The sequence below is a fragment of the Pongo pygmaeus genome, chromosome 3, assembly GCF_028885625.2.
Source record: "Pongo pygmaeus isolate AG05252 chromosome 3, NHGRI_mPonPyg2-v2.0_pri, whole genome shotgun sequence".
Lineage (NCBI taxonomy): Eukaryota > Metazoa > Chordata > Mammalia > Primates > Hominidae > Pongo > Pongo pygmaeus.
In genome coordinates, this window is record NC_072376.2 from 118,523,230 (window position 1) to 118,541,034 (window position 17,805).

Here is a 17,805-nt window from a genome sequence, read left to right on the forward strand (position 1 = left end):
CATCTAAATTGGAGATAATAAAGTCTTTCAGGGATGTTGTGAGCATAGTTCTGAGTGCCATCACCCAGCATAGCATAGTGCCAGCACATAAACACTCAGTAAATGTCAGTTTGCTTTCCCTCCAGGGGAAGATGTGTCTATAATTTTTACTATGAAATTTTCTCCAACTAGTCATGAAAATAAGGATTAGCCTGTTTTTTACTCTGAAAAGCTGACTAAAAGGAGCAGATGAGAAATCAAGGTTATTTACTTTCCCATTCCCTGTAGTTATTGCTGCCTTTACTGGATACCAGCCTTCCTAGGCTGTTTTCAGAGTGAAACAAGGAAGGTGGAATGACAGCAACATGGAGATTGTTGACTTCTATGTGGCTCATGTAGGTCTAGAAGGAGGAGGAGGAATTCAGGACTAGGATTAAGAACAGAGATCTTGCTTTCCTCTTCCTGGTAGAGTATTGTTTGTATTGTTTTTAGCTTTCCAGTTCAAAGGGGGCATCTGGTTTATAATATTTTACTTTCGCTGGGCGCGGTGGCTCATGCCTGTAATCCCAGCACTTTGGGAGGCCAAGGTGGGCGGATCACCTGAGGTCGGGAGTTCGAGACCAGTCTGACCAACATGGTGAAACCCCATCTCTACTAAAAATACAAAAATAGCCGGGCGTGGTGGCACATGCTGTAATCCCAGCTACAAGGGAGGCTGAGGCAGAAGAATTGCTTGAACCCGGGAGGCGGAGGTCGCGGTGAGCCGAGGTCGTGCCATTGCACTCCAGCCTGGGCAACAAGAGCAAAACTCTGTCTCAAAAAAAAAAGGTTCTAAAATTTACAGAAAATCTCCTCTTTACCCTGAGAGCCCCTCCCTACCCTGAAGTTGGTAAGGGGAGATTATAATTCATTACAATTTATGTCTGTTCAGGATGAAATGGAGATGTGAGGGGTTTTTTTGGTGTTTTTTGTCAAAATCCAGTACAGGTTATTCATCTTTTAGAATCCCCACATCTAATTTTCACTCAGAGTCCTATTTAGGCTTTATTTGGCCTAAGAATTTTCATAATTATCTCATTTGTAGTAAGATTATAGTAAGTATAGATATAGTAAGTATAGATATACTTAAGGATATGTGTTTTAAAAACACTTAAAAATCATTTTGAGTTATTTTTATGAGTTATTGAAGCCCCACTTAGTATTCTAATTCATAATTTCATTCAATCCTTTTAAAATAAACTCATTGAAAATAGTTCCTGTAACTCATCATTCAATGTTAAGGATTGTTATTATGTGAAAACATCTTAAAAGGTACTACATGATATGATTCAGTTAGTTTTAATACAGCCCTGATTAGATTATATTAATGTGGCATTTGAGGAAGTGTTTTCAAATACATTTTTATTTAATTTTTGCAACAGCATTGTGATATGTCAGTATTGTTAACCATCATTTATAGTTGAAGAGATTAAGGCCCAAAGAAGCTAAATTTTAAGTGGCTCAGGGTTACACAGGTAACCAGAGTAATAGACTCTAAATTCTCGTTTCGAATCTAGTGTTCCTGGAACGATGCTATAGTTTAGATAAACACTTGTGTTAATTTTTCCACACTACAATTGCATCAAATTTTCCATTGAATGAATCTTATGCTTTATTTGCAATATTCCGTTTGTAACCTTTCAAACTTGCTTAGTTTTCATAATTAATTGATATGTGTAGCTAAGTAGTCCTTTGGTGTGGCCAAATGAGAACTATTTAAAAGGCATGAAAATTGCACTGTGAGTTAAGAGGGAACTTAGTGCTAAGGCCTGGTTTTATTTTGTAGGTAGCATTGCATGCTTGTGGAGTGGCAACAGACATGGTGATTGAGCACTGTATCAAAACACGGGCTTCCTTCGTCACATGCCCTTGCTGTTATGGTTTCATTCAGAACACCTCAAAGTTCAATTTTCCAAAAAGGTGAGAAATTCAGTGTTCTACATAAGACACCAACATGGGTATAAGCCAGGACACAAAACTTGTTTGATATAAAGTTGCAATGACTTAATTTTTGGCTCATTTCTTCTTTCCACAATGCCAAATATTGTTTATAAATTGTATAAGGAAGAGAAGAACTCCTTTATGTTTGTCCCTGATTTTTCCCCTGGATCCACTTTTTGCTGAAATTTAGAAGCAAGGCTATCCAGGAGACAGGCAACTAGAAGTCTATTGGCTTTAGCGCTTCTCTCTGTATTTCCAAATAAATTTAAAACTGTAACCGTACATAATGTCTATGAGAGGCAGTCAAGTATAGTAAAGTGTTTAGGACCTGGAAGTATAGTGCCTGGGGGAAAATACTAGCTCCTTATCATTTTATAAGGCAAATTACTTAAACTCTTTTTGCCTTAGTTTTCTTGTCTACAAAATGAGGGTTATGATAATAACTACCTCAAGGTTTTTGTGAAAATTTAATGATATGTGTAAAGCCTTTAGAAGTGGCAAGAATAAGTATTCAATAAATGTGAACTGTTGCTAATAATGGTAGTAATGTCACAGGATCCTTGGGGCGTCGCTTTGCCAGCTGGAACCTCTGTGGTTGGTGGAGTGTTTGCCTGAGTTTTGCTTGGGCCCACTGGGCTCATTCTGCTCACTCATCCTGGCAGGCTGCTCTTGGCTTGCACTACCAGCCCAGATCCCACACCTGCCAAGGGTGAGCCAGGTACAGAGTGGTGAGGGGTACATGAATGAGCAAGCACAGGGTCCGGCCACTTCACACAGCCAGGCATGCTGGTTGCTGTGGGGCAGGCATCTCCAGGCACCAGCATGGGTGCTGGCTCCCTCGAGGCTGCAGCTGGACCAGGTGTACTGCAAGCAGCTTCCACTCTGAGCACTAGGGAACGCAGTGGCAACCAGAAGCTTGGAAACGCCAGGAGCCGCAGAGCCCCTCAGAGGATGTCACAGCCCTGGCTCAGGGAGCTCCTATGACTGGGCTCCCTGAAGAGCCGCATCTCTTCTCTCCTCTCTTCTCTCCTTCTCATGCTTGCAACATGGCGAGTGGGTGTATTTCGGGGCAGGGGGGCATGTGAGCCCTGTTTGTGTTACAACTCTTAGTCTTGCCATTTGGCAGGTCCTGAGTTCTTGTCCCAAATCCAGGAAGAATGAGGTACACAGACAATTGGAGGATGAGCAAGGCAAAGAGGTGCTTTATTGAGCGACAGTACAGCTCTCAGGAGATACAAAGTGGGTAGCTCCTCTCCACAGACAGTCATCCCAATGTCTGCTCAGCTCTCAACCGAGAGGAGACCCACAGAGGGTAGCTTCTCTCCATAGGCAGGTCATCCCAATGTCTACTCAGCTCTCAGGTGGAAGGAGACCCGCAGTGGGTAGCTGCTCTCTGCAGGCAGGTCATCTCATCTCATCTCATCTCTGCAACCCTCAGCAGAGAAGAGATCCAGAGTGGGTAGCTTCTTTCCGCAGGCAGGTCATCCATTGTCTGCCTAAGTCTGGCAGAGTCCAGGGTTTTTATGGACTCCAGAGGGAAGGAAGTGCATGCTGATTGGTCCATGGGTAGCCACGGGTGGGCGTCGAAAAAGCACTCTAAGTTCTCACTTTGGTCCACGGAGCTGGCAGCCTGGACCCCAGGCTTCGGGCCCGTCCTGGGTTGATGGTGGGGCTTCACCAGAGATCTGCCCCTTTCTACCTAGGAGCCTGTCTGCCTCCTGTTGCCATCAACCTGCCATCCATGGTGCCCATGGCATCCAGGCTGTTTGTTCCAAGGGGTGCCTGCCGGCCCATATCAAGCTGCCCTCAGTCCCCCCTTGGTGTCCATCTCATGCTCGTCAGTGCCCAAAGTCCAGAGGGGGCTGAGGCAGGGGTGGGGGCTGGCATGTCAGCACCACCTTGAGTGCACACACACCTGGCCAGGTCACCACAGTGCCTGGGCTCAGCCTCAACTTTTGGTGGCCTTTACAGTATGTTACTACCACTTCCTGTCTTTTTCACACCTATGTAGATTTACTGACATTTGTCCTCCCTTGTCCTTTGAACTGATATCTTTGGAAAGTTTCTTTGTGACTAAGACCTATCTCAATCACCAAAAATACAGTTGGGAATTTATAAATAGCATACTGTTTCTACAGTACATGGAAAGAAGTACTCTTTTCAAACAAACTAATTGGCACTAATAAATTTAGTATCAAACGTGTAAGTCAATGTTTTTGAATGACTTCAGAGTGAAGGTTATAGCATTAATAAAAGACAATGTTTATGGAATGTATGTTTATCTTTATTAGCTGTGACAACAATGATTTCCTGATGTATTAATCATGCCTTTTTAAATTTTCTGATGTTTTACTATTTGCTGATCCTAGAGAGACTGTTCCTCCCAGGGCTAGCCAATTCCTAGAGATAGTAAAGGTCTTATCAACAAGCATACCTTGCATAAGTAAACCAACCAACCCAGAGCCCTTACTACTTTTATCAAGCTCTTATTACTTCCAGGCCACTATCCACCCGCCCTACTACCTTAGGGCCAGATATCAAACAAGTAGGACCAGCCCTATGCCTAAGTTCACTGAAATTATTCAAACTAGCCACTCCCAAGCCTGCTTATGTCACCTTTTTCTTCCCATGGAAACCTCTGCCTCCTGACCTGTACTGGTGTTTCCCCATGTGGCTCTTCATCACATGGCATGTGAGTAATATGCCTTCTTCTTGGGGAACTGTGAGTAATAAAGTATCTTTTCAATGGCAGTCCTCTCCTGATCTGTTGGCTGTGCCACATCTGAATAACAGTAAAACCCACATGTTAAAACACCTGAATCTTAGTGTTCCCATGAGGGATAGAGACAAAAAATGTACTTCTCTAACAGTGTAAACAATCTGTGGAATAGATTTCTTAAAATTAATAACATATTGATGATATGCTTTTCTGTCTTTTTATAAAAACATTTCAAACTGGCATAGTTTTTACTTCACCATAGCATTTTATGCTTTTTACATACAAAGCATATTTTTATATAATTTAGTTTCTTCAAGATTATCTTACTCTTAATATTTAGAATGATGACTAATTCCTTTTTTTTCTGTTTCAGTGAACAATTCAAGAAAACTTTATCATACAAGGTAACCTTAAAAAGATCTAGATGTCATCCTAATACACTTTTTATCCTTTATATTTTTCCCTCTCATATTTCTAGTGGAGTAAATAATCTATAGTTATAATTGAATAACTCACGAATGTCTAACATGGGTTTCTTTTTCTCTCTTTTGCAAATCCAGATTAGCTCTTCAAGTAGGTAACAAGATTTGTGAAGGGTCTGAGATTTTAACTCTACTTGCAGTCTAACAACAAGTTAGCCTGCCCAGTGGATGCTGGCAGAAGATATGAGACCCCTAAGTCAGAGACAAAAGACAGTTTGTTGCTCATGGCAATAGTGGTAGCCACAATACCATTGTTTCACACTGACTCTCTACGGCCCAATTCCCACAGGGCAGAAGCAAATGGGCCAAGTACCACCTGCCCTTTTGTTCCAGAGGGAGAAACTATATATTTTCCAAGGCTATTTACTCTGCAAACGTGCTTGAAAAGATAATCTATAACAGAGGAAAATTCTTTTGTAAAAGGTCAGATAGTAACTATTTTAGGCTATGCTGGCCACAACAAATCTCCAAGTATTCATCTCAATGTCCTTGACATTCTTTTTGTTTTTGTTGTTGGTTTACAACTCTTTAAAAATATAAAAACTTTCTTAACTCACAAGCCACACAAAAACTGGTCATAGGCTAGACTTGGCCTGTGGGCCAAACCTTGCTGACCACTGGTCTGGAACAAAGACAGTCAGTGTCTCTGCTCGTAAAACATGAAGAAACACAAGAGACCCACAGAGAATTGTCTTCCAAAAGTAGTCAGAACATATATAGTTTTTAGTCACCAATCTGATCAAAACAGTTTCTAGCTTCCTAAACATCACCACTATCCAATTAACTGGTCAATAGCATGATATAATACAATTTAAGAAATGATAATATTTGAGAAAAATATATAAATAATTCCATTAGAAGTTGACAAATTCATTTGGATTCTTAGTTAATGCCACTTTTTGCACAGACTCACTAAAAACATAGTCTCATTTTATATACCAGCCCCTATATTTTAGAACTTTTACTTTCTCTTCCATCCAACAGTTGAAATATACTGAGGTATAGTGACCTAAAAATGTTCATTGTTACCACATCAGCAGCTGTATCTCCTTCCTTCCTGCTTTCTAACTCAAATGCCCGCTTCCAGCTCTGTCTCTTACCACCTTATGTGCTACTCACACCTTCCCCTCTTCCTACCAACCCCGCACCCTGTACAAATATGCACAGATAGGGAGAGGGGAGAACTTTTAGTGTTCATGCTTTCAGCCAAAATCACAACATTGCTGGCCTTCACCTACTAGATTAAAAGCTTACATATTTTAGGAAACCGTATGATTTTGTAAGAAACATTAGGACCCAAGAAACTTTATTTGCATAACATTCAAAACATCTCACCTTTCTTTCACGAGGCTATGCCAATAAAGTAGAAAATAAATTGGGAAAACAGCCCAGGTGCAGTGGCTCACGCCTGTAAACCCAGCACTTTGGGAGGCCAAGGCAGGCGGATCACTTGAGAACAGAATTCAAGACCAGACTGACCAACATGGTGAAACCCCGTTTCTACTAAAAATACAAAAATCAGTCGGGTGTGGTGACACACACCTGTAATCTCAACTACTCAGGAGGCTGAGGCACGAGAATTGGTTGAGATCAGGAGGCAGAGGTTGCAGTGAGCTGAGATTGTGCCATTGCATTCCCACTCCAGCCCGGGTGAGAGAGTGATACTCTGTCTCAAGAAAAGAGAGAGAGAGAGGAGAGAAGAAAGAGAGGACAATAAAAGAAAGGAAAAGGAAAGAAAAGAAAAAAGAACTTGGGAAAACAAAAACTAGACCCCTGTTTCTGATCCCTCCTTTGAGTGATGCTAGTTAAACCAAACAATGAAAGGATGTATGGAAAAAATCAAGGGTGGTGAAGAGATAGGCTGCCCATGGTCTCCTGGCTAGAAAAGAATGTAAAATTTCTACAGTAGGGACAGGGCACACAGAGTCTTTCAGAAAGCAGAAACTCCCCAGTACACCAGTCATAACCTTTATCTACTCTTTCTCCAACACCCACAAAAGCTGCTTGGCCTTTTGAAGGCCTCAGAACTTTGTGCCAAAGTATCTTGAGACTCACTTTGGAAGTGTTTTTCTCTACAGTTCAATTTAGACAGCAACCTTTACTGAGTAGCTACCATGTGCCTTGCCCTTTCAGAACTTGATTTTGACCAAAGAGAACATACACACAAATAATTCCAATAAAATATGGTGAGACTTATCAGTACAAGAGAACTGAATCTTATCTGAGATTGCGATTGCCTTGACATTACCATTATATAAAATGAATCTTAATTTACAAACACCATGAGGACAAAGTGCACACTGTTTCTTCAAGTCATGTAATTCTAAATTATCCTTCTCTCCTTTCGTTGATGCCTGTTAGTTTGTGGCGAGTTAAAGTTATTAATTGAAACCATTTTATTAGTTTTTCACCCATTGTCATGAAACTTTATAGTGAGCATTAAAATGTTTTTTTAAAAGCATACAAGTTGAGACAAAGATATCCCTTTTAAAAAACCAACATTGCCACAATCATTTCACTTATTAAAAATGGAGGCTTCCATTTTTAATGTACAGAATACTAAAGGAACAAATGATGAATCTGAGTTTAACCTGTTTGCTAAGCTGACAGGTGAGATTATGTACACACTTAGAAACAACAGCTGTTCTGAATGAACAGTTGTCGTGGGATCATTGCTTCATTTTGACTCTGCCTAATCACTCACTTTTGACTATATGCAGATTTAAGAGTACTGTGCAAAATCATCAACTCTGCTTTTAAAGCCTTCTTTTCTTTTTCATTAATGCACTCTTTTCTAAGATTGTTAAGCAGAAGTAATAGTCAGGTCCTTACCTCAGGCCGTCTTTACAGTTTGTTTTAAAGCAGAAAGGGATACACTTCCTGCAGCCTTTTGGAGTGAGAGAAAGAAATCAGGCTTCTCTCCTCTAAAAGGACTAAGTGAAGGTAAGAGTCAGGAAAAGCCAAGAACTAGCTACCACCCTGCTGGATATCCCAGAAAACTACAGAAGCCACACAGTGATCTGCATTGCTTCCTTTTCCTCTGATAGAATGAAAAGCCACTTAGCAGGCCAGGCGCGGTACCTCATGCCTGTAATCCCAGCACTTTGGGAGGCCAAGGCGGGCAGATCACAAGGTCAGGAGTTCGAAACCAGCCTGGCCAACATGGTGAAACCCTGTCTCTACTAAAAAAAATAAATAAATACAAAAATTAGCCAGCATGGTGGCGTGCGCCTGTAGTGCCAGCTACTCAGGAGGCTGGGGCAGGAGTATTGCTTGAATCCAGGAGGCGGAGGTTGCAGTGAGCCGAGATTGCGCCACTGCACTCGAGCCTGGGCAACAGAGCAAAACTCCGTCTCAAAAAAAAAAAGAAAGAAAGAAAGAAAAGAAAAGCCACTTAGCAAGACTGCCTGGAACCACATTCCAGAGTTTCAAATACATTTTATAAAAGAAAAATATAAGTGAATTTTTGGTCTTTTAATTTAACACATTATAATAGCAAAATGTAACCATATTTTTATATTTCAGCTAAAAGCAACTGGGCAAAATGACCCTGAGAATTTTCTGTGCATCTGTTCGTAAGAACTACATCTGGGCCAGCTGGGCATGGTGGCTCACACCTGTTAATCACAGGACTTTGGAAGGCTGAGGTGGGCGGATCACCTGAGGCCAGGAGTTCGAGACCAGCCTGGCCAACATGGTGAAACCCCGTTTCTACTGAAAAAAAAAAAAAATACAAAAATACAAAAAATTAGCCAAATGTGGTGGCATGTGTCTATAGTCCCAACTACACGGAGGCTGAGGCATGAGAATCACTGGGAGTCTGGGAGATGAAGGTTGCAGTGAGCCAAGATTGCGCCACTGCACTCCAGCCTAGGAGACGGCGAGACTGTCTCAAAACAAAACAAAAAAATACAGTGTACTTGAAGGGAAGAAATTATTAAGTACCATCTTCTGAAAGTTTACTTTTTTCAAAAGTACTATTTGTGCAGTACTTTATTCGATTAAACAATGTTGAACTCCAGAAAAATGAGGTAGTTTTTTTGGTGGTTGTTTTTATAACTTTGAAGCAGAAGATAAAAATAAACCCACATTCTATTGCTTTTTCTTTTAGGAACACATGATTCTGTGCAGATTTGCAGACCAGACAGCTGTCCAGCTCCCACCCCAACGAAGGCTCATAGGTATGTGTTTTCACAGAGCAGCTGTTGAGTGTATTATGCACAATATGACTGGGAATGATTGGACCAAGTCTATATGGGAAAAATTTAGCAACATGTCTGTTTTTCAATGAGAAACTGAATATGTTCTTCCCAAAAAAACTTAATTCATATTGAAAAGGGTATTGTAACTATAACATTTTATCCTATTTTGGTTAACTTTAGTACTTTTAAATGTATTTTGAACGTTTGTACATTGAGTAGAATTCTTACATTAAATCTCTTACTGTTATGAACAAACTGCAAGATCTATCAAAAGCCATAAAAGAAAATAATAAAGATTAAAAAGTCAACTATGTATACCAAAATTGATACATTATAAAATGTATACACAGGGATGATAATGTTTTCTTTCTCAGGAAAAAGGATACTTGTGTATTATTTATCACAGATGAATTTGTTTGACAATATTAAATATTACCTAAGTTGGGAGACCACAGAAACATTTCAAGTTTAATAAGTAATTGATTTATTGAAGACTTCACTTTAGAAAAAGAAATCACATTTAAAAGAATAACAGCAGTTAATAGTTATACATTTAAGCACTGAGCTAAATGCTCTTGACTGTTATCTTGGTAAATTCTTACAGATATACATATGGGGTAGGTACTATTATTTACATTTTAATGATAAGAAAACTGAGACAAAAGCTTGCCTGGGGTCCTTCATCTGGTAGATGATGGAGCTAAACTATGAACCCAAATTATTTGATTCTGGACATGAAGTTCTTGTCCACCTTAGTTACTGCTTCCCAGCATACTGGTGTCATATCAGGGTTTAAGATAAGTGGGTTCAGTCAAAACTAATCTTAAAATTATTCAGAGAAGCCCAACATTGGACACCATCATATTTTTTCTCTAAATTTACAATGTAGCCCCTTTTCCTTCATGATATACTAGAAAACAGATTGTTGTTTCTTTGGCTGAGCACCAGATGAAGCTGTTAGCTTACATTCAGAGACCAAGTTGTATGAGAAATCCTTATCTTTAAACTCGAAAATCAAAGGCAGCATAGCAAGATGCTCACACTTGGAGACCTGAGACCTGAGACTCAAGGAGTAAGTGATTCCTTGTCTTTCTCACTCTCTGCAGCCTAAACATTTGGAAAGAACTCATTCTCTCCTGCCTGCAACCTCTTTGTCTTTCAATGCCTTTCTTTCTTGCTCCTCCTTTTCCCATCTCCAACACTCTGAATTAATCAAATACACATTTGATGAGACTCCACTCACTAGACCCATGTCTTAGTCTGTTTTGCACTGCTATAACACAATACCATAGACTGGGTAATTCATAATGAACAAATTTGTATTTGGCTCACATTTCTGGAGGCTAGGAAGTCCAAGATCAAGGGGCTGGCATCTGGTGAGGGTCTTCTTCCTGCATCATAACATGATGAAAGGCATCACATGGCAAGAGAAAGAGCAAGAGAAGGCTGAACTTGTCCTTTTATAAGGAACCCACACTCTAGATAATGAACACACTACCATGATAATGGTATTAATTCATTCACTCCACCCTCTTGGCCTAATCACCTCACATTAGGCCCCACTTCCTAACACTGTTGCATTGCGGATTCAGTTTCCAACACATGCTTTCTGGAGGACACATTCAAATGATAGCAATCCAATGAAGACATAATTAGTATGGTGGATGGATGGGTACATGGTAGATGTGTGTTTTAGGTATCAAACTAAAGGGGAGTAGCTGGCAGGGAAGTTGCTAGAGTGGCAGGGGGAGCATTTGGCAATGGGAAGAACGGGGAATCACAGTGAGAGAAAGCTGTCACGTCTACATCCTGCTTTACACAGGCCATTCCTGTGTTCTGTGAACATTTTTAGGAAACTCCCCAGGCCCACAAAGGTAGACTACCAGCGGCTAAATTTCAGTTGTAGAGACACTTCAACATGTGAAAACATGAAATTCTTCTACATAATGGAAAAGGAAAAATTAACTGGACTGGGATCAAAGCCAAGGGTAAATAAGCTGCAATGTAAACCCTGGGTGGGTACTTAAGGAATGTAGAGCATCCCATTCTGACAGAGAATGTTTCATTTTAAACTAAAAAGTAGATGGGAGAAACATTTACAGATGTCTTAAAGGAAAGACAATATTTTAAGGGGAAAAAAAGAATGTCAGCCATAAGGCTGTTAATGAAGAAGGGATGATTTTGCCTAAATGGAATTCTAGATATCTCTTTTTATATCATTTCTAACACAGTTTATTCTTTGTGGGATGGGCCCTTTTAAGGAAAATGTACAAAATAAACATTTTAAATGTGAGTCTCTCATTGCTAATTCTTACCTACTGATTTCACCTTCCACTGTTTTTTTCTGAGGATTCTGTTGTTCATAGAACTTTTCTATTTTGGTGATCTGTCTTCATTTCTGAAGTTGTTTTAGTTTATCAGTTTCCACTGTCATTCAATGTTTAGGCATTATTATAGTTGTTTAGGAAAAATATAATGAAGTTCTGCATAGTCAGTGATCTTTTTCCAGGAGGATGAGGAAGCTTATATATTGAATTTAGAGCAATTGAAAGTATAAAAGTAAATCATGGCTTTGAATATATTCAGCTCCAAATCATTTTTCCCAAGCTACTTTTAAAGTTTGTGTTTGCCAAAGGAAAACAAATTAACTGCTTTTCTTGCCAGTCAGGTTTCCCTTTTTGTCTTCCAAAGATTGTAAATGAAATGCAATACCACTATTTTATAGAGGTTTAGGAGATCAGAAAATTAAGAGTATACTACACTCAACATTACATTTCCACCTGAAATAAAAGGCATGTAATTTAGAATTTTCTCAAATATTTTTTATTTCTCACTTCCTCATAGCCCTAAAAAACTTCAGCTGGAAAAGTTAATGTCTTTCAGACACCACTTAAATCAGCATGTTATTTTAAATATTCTTAAAAACAAATTTTTTGTCCACAACATTACAGATAATGTAGTTTTACAGGGAAAGCAGAGAAAAAGTCTTTAAATGTATTTTTAACCAAAGTAGGAAATACCGTCTGAGGCTCTAATTTGAGATTTGCTTATAAATATATCTGAAAAGGTTAACATTCTTTAAATTATTAGCAGAGGCAAATATATGAAGTGCCATGTTTTTGTCACCATCATCTTTCCACATTGATCAAGGATTAAATTGAAAGAAACTAAACAAGACTTAGGGGTACAAAGCATGCTCCATAGTACTTGCAGATTTTGTCACTGTATAGATTCCCTTAAACAAACTGAAATTGTCCTGCTAGTGAAAGGGTGTCTCATGATACCATTTGACTGTATTTCAGGAAAACAGTGCATGTGCTTGGTGGATCTGGATCGAGCAAGAGCTGCAGAAGAATGTGGATACTCCGTTCAAGTGATATCCATGGAGCCAGAGAACTGCTCTCCCAAAAATAACATGATTGTGGGAGTCCCCATTTAAAATGAGATATTCACATTTGATATTTTGCCATCCGTCTTCATGTTGGATGCCCAGTGGCATTCAGGAGGTTCTTGGCATAACTAGGAAACAGCATTAGCCATCTTGAACCTATTGTGCTCAGGAGGGAAAGCAACAGGGAAATCTTGGAAGTAAAGGCTCCCTGCAAAGCATCACAAATGCTCTTACAATGTGTGATTAAAGGACTGCTGGTTTTCATAGTGAGAATCCCCTGAAGTCTCAGCTGCCAAAAGAATAATACTAGTGGAGGTTCCATCACAGGAATAACAATTTCCTTCTCACTTCACAAGCTCCTCTGATCTTGCCAATGTGATGTTTAATTCAAAACAGCGCACTTACAGCCTTTATTTTATACTTATTTAGATATTCACATGGGGACTGAAAGTAGACTCAGTGGAGTTTTTTGTTTTTTATATTTTTAGCAATTGTACTTTTTCTATCACTTTAAAAAAATCTAGTCAGGTAATTATAGTATAGTTATTTTTAAGCTGGGGTTAGTTGAACTTGTATAGCATTTAATATACTCCTTTTAAATATATTTCTGCCAGGCATGGTGGCTCATGCCTATAATCCTAGCACTTTGAGAGGCCAAGGTGAGAGGATCATTTGAGCCCAGGATATTGAGACCAGCCTGCGCTACAAAAAAATCCAAAAAATGAGGTGGGAGGATCACTTGAGCCCAGGAAGTCAAGGCTGCAGTGAGCCTTGATAGCACCACTGCACTCCTGCCTGGGTGACAAAGCGAGACCTAGATTCAAAATAAATCAGTGAATGAATTAATAAACAAATAAATAAATAAATAAATTTCCCATCAATTACCACATGAGATCGTCACTGGTTCAAATTATTAAATAATTGCCATAAATTTCCTATTATGGGAATGTGGAATTTGGACATACATTTTAACAATAAGTACATTGATTAATACATTTAAGTTTATAAGTAATTATTGAGGATCCAGTATTTTCAAGACCTTGGCCTAGATTCTTTTCAATTCAAAGATGAGTTGCAAAAGACATAATGTTTTGCCTGTGGAAGTAAATCATCTAGAAGAAAAAGATTAAAGAATTAGTTAAGCTTTTTTTTTTTTTTTTTTTTTTTTTTGAGACAGAGTTTCGCTCTTGTTGCCCAGGCTGGAATTCAATGGCTCGATCTTGGCTCACCACAACCTCTCTATTCTCCTGCCTCAGCCTCCCGAGTAGCTAGGATTATAGGCACCTGCCGCCACGCCCAGCTAATTTTGTTTGTAATTTTAGTAGAGATGGGGTTTCTCCATGTTGGCCAGGCTGGTCTCGAACTCCTGACCTCAGGTGATCTACCCGCCTCAGCCTCCCAAAGTGCTGAGATTACAGGTGTGAGCCACCTCACCTGGCCATGTTCTTTATGGAATACTACAATGTGTTGTCACAGGATTTGTTATTCAGATGTCAATCATTTTTATTGATATATTTCTGGGTAAAACTTAGTGGTGTGAGGAGTGCAGAATATGGAAGCTTACCGAAATTCTTTTTCTGCCAGCCAACATTTTAAAAGACAAATGATGCATCCTTTCTCAATGCTGCTAATTCTTTAAATTTTACATGTCCCAATTTATTCCATTTGAGATTTATTTTAATGTTTTCAACCCCTGTGTAACATGTATCATGAGGAGAAAGCACTATCATTGATCATCACTATGGATTAAAATATAGGAATATTTTACAGGGCAGTATGGGTGGGGGTGGGAGACATATTGGAATCATGTTTTCTGGGATAAAATTTTTAAAAAATTAATCATTAGCCCTGAGTATTTTAGTCATTTGTGTTGTTATCTAAAACAACATGCTCTTTTATTCTGGACTTTCTTATTTTAATTGAGGTTTAATTTATATACAATACAATAACAGATTTTTAAGTATTCATTTGAGATGTTTTGACAACTGTATATACACATGCAACCATCACTGAAATCAGATATAGAATATTCCCCTTAAATATTGTCAGGTAAACACACTGAGAATATTTTTTCCAGTCTGTGGCTTACCTACTTATTTTCATAATGAATGTTTTAATTGTGATGAAGATTTAATTTACCCTTTTACTTTAATGATTAATATTTTCTGTGTCCTTTCTAATAAATTTTACCAACTCTGAGGTTATAAGATTTCTCCTAAGATTTTTTTTGTAGAAACTTTATGGTCCTAGCTTATTACATTTAGGTCTATGATCGATCTCAAATCAAACTCACATATAAAGGTAGGTAGGTTTTGAGGAATATATAGTTGTTTCAGCATCATTAAATAAAAATCCCTTCCTCTCTTCATTGAACTGCCTTGGCACCTCAGTTGAAAGTCAGTTGATCTATATGTATGGTTCTATTTCTGAATTCTCTAGTCTTTTCCATTAATCTGTTTGTTTTGATTGCTGTAGCTTTTATAGTAAATCGGGAAATCAGGTAGTTTGTCTCCCAATTTTATTTTTCATTCTCTAGATTATTTTGGCTCTCTGGATCCATTGTAACCCCAGATAAATCGTAGAATTGACTTATCAATTTCTTTTTAAAATTTTACCAAAAAAGCTTGCTGGGATTTTTGGTATTGCCTGTTCTCTTTAGATCAATTTGAGGAAAATGAATGTCTTAACAAGACTGAATCTTATAATCTATGAAGATATCTTGGCATGTGTTTAGGTCTCCTTTAATTACTCAGAAACATTTTGTAATTTTCTGTGTAGATTATTTGTTTTATTTATTATGATTTTATTTTTTTAATGTTATTACCCTGAGCTTTTTACATGGTGTTCCCTGTACTTAGAATAACCTCCTTTTACCCCTCCCACTAGCTTAATGTCATTCATCCTTCTGCTCTGAGACTTGACCTCCCTGGAATTAGGTATCTGTTATAAAATGTTTACCATCCAGAGTAGTCTTCTCAGTCCTCCCGAGGTGACTCAAGGTACACTCCCCCCACCACCACCACCAAAAACAAAAAGCCTATCTGATGAGTATGGAGAACAAAAATAGAAAGGGGAGCAGGGCGTGGTAGCTCATGCCTGTAATCTCAGCACTTTGGGATGCCGAGGCAGGTGGGTCACTTGAGGTCAGGAGTTTGAGACTAGCCTGACCAACGTGGTGAAACCCTGTCTCTACTAAAAATACAAAAATAAGCCTGGTGGTGGTAGCATATGCCTGTAATCCCAGCTACTAGGGAGGCTAAGGCAGAAGAATCGCTTGAGCCTGGGAGGCGGAGGTTGTGGTGAACTGAGATTGTGCCACTGCACTCCAGTCTGGGTGACAGAGTGAGACCCTGTCTCAAAAAAAGAAAAATAGAAAGGGGACCCCATTGCTCTCCCACCCTTGTTCTTGGCATGGCATTCTCCAGCTGTGATGTCTGCGGCTAGTAAGAGATATGGGTATTGTGATTGCTCTTCGGGCATTATTTTTCTATGTAAATCCTTGCCAATGCTTCTTCCCAGCCAGGGCAAATAAAAAGAGTTGGATGCAGGGAGCAGGAAGATTGTTGCAATGATAAAAGCCCAACAAGTGACCTGATCTTACCCTCACCTTTGTCCATCAAATGCAAGGCTACTGCTCACTGATCTATCTCTCCCAAGGTTGTAATAATATTAGAAACCACAGCTCATCTTTCATTGACTTTTGAGCCTGACTCAGAAACAGGAGTATAATTATTAATGGCTAAACTATCTTATCTTGGGAGAAAAATTTCAGTCATATTAGATATCAAAACATTTTCAGGGCACACATGCAAGATAATATGTAAATAACACCAATTAAACATTTAGTTTCATTCTATAGATTTTGGCTACAGGAGTTACCCATTCCATGGTTCAAGAAAATTGCTATTAATAGAGCTTTCACATACTGAAACCTGTTTTTCTACTGACTTTCATAATGAAATTAGAGATAAAGTGATATAATGAAATTATAATAAAGTGATACGTTTTGAAATTATAATTTTTTAAAAGAATACAAAAGTAGTTTGGAGTTCTTTAATACTTTTTTTTTTCTTTTTGAGACAGGGTCTCACTCTGTTACCCAGGTGAACACGGCTCACTGCAGCCTCCACCTCCCTGAGCTCAAGTGATCCTCCTACCTCAGCCTCCAGAGTAGCAGGGACTACAGGCACATGCCACCACGTCCAGCTAATTTTTGTATTTTTTTGTAGAGATGATGTTTCATCATGTTGCCCAGGCTGGTTTCAAACACCTGGGCTCAACCAGTCCGCCCACCTCAGCCTCTCAATGTGCTGGGATTACAGGTGTGAGCCACCATAACTGGCCAAATACACATTTTTAATTACAAAGAAATACATATTTGTTGTAGAAAAGAAGATGTGGCTAAACAAAAAGAAGAAAATTCTTAAATTCACGGTGTTAATACTTTGTTGTATGCCTCCTAGACTTTTTTTTTGTGATAGACACACACATTTGTTTTTATTCATTTTTCATTTTATAGAGATAGGGGTCTCACCATGTTGCCCACACTGGTCTTGAACTCCTGGGCTCAGGCAATCCTCCCACCTTGGCCTCCCAAAGTGCCAGGATTACAGGCATTAGCCACCCCACCTGGCCCACCCAGATTTATTTAACAAACATTCATACAGTACTTAATATTTGCTAGGCACTATTCTAAACCCTTTACAAATAACTCATTTAGTCTTTTAAGTCATTTTTTCCTCATAGTGACCCTATGAGCTAGATACCGTTAGTAATCCTGTTTTACAGGAACTGAGGCTAAGTTTACACAATAAATGCAGACCTGGATTTGAACTCAGCCAGTAACTGGTAGAACTAATATTCAAATTCAGGCTCTTTAGCCATCCTATCAGGATTGGCTGGGATAAACTATGATAACAAAATCTCTGTGTTTTTATCCAAGAAGGATGTATTTTTCATTCATAGCACATATCTGTCCAAATTGCTATGACTACTTCACATTATCATCATACCATGACTTAGCCTGACTGGTTAGCCTCTACTGGGAACGTA

The 17,805-nt window shown here is 39.0% G+C and overlaps 1 protein-coding gene across 4 annotated transcripts in view; it reads left to right on the plus strand.

The window, feature by feature from the left end:
* Positions 1–13,877, plus strand: part of GSTCD (glutathione S-transferase C-terminal domain containing) — a 140,434-nt gene extending 126,557 nt beyond the window's left edge. For all 4 annotated transcript variants that reach the window (XM_054484499.2, XM_054484504.2, XM_063663956.1 and 1 more), the window contains 4 exons: positions 1,805–1,938; positions 5,052–5,082; positions 9,272–9,341; positions 12,665–13,877. In XM_054484499.2, coding sequence (XP_054340474.1) covers positions 1,805–1,938; positions 5,052–5,082; positions 9,272–9,341; positions 12,665–12,801 — 372 coding nt within the window. In that variant the 3' untranslated portion in view covers positions 12,802–13,877. The remainder of the gene's footprint in view (positions 1–1,804; positions 1,939–5,051; positions 5,083–9,271; positions 9,342–12,664) is intronic.
* Positions 13,878–17,805: the final 3,928 nt, after the last annotated feature.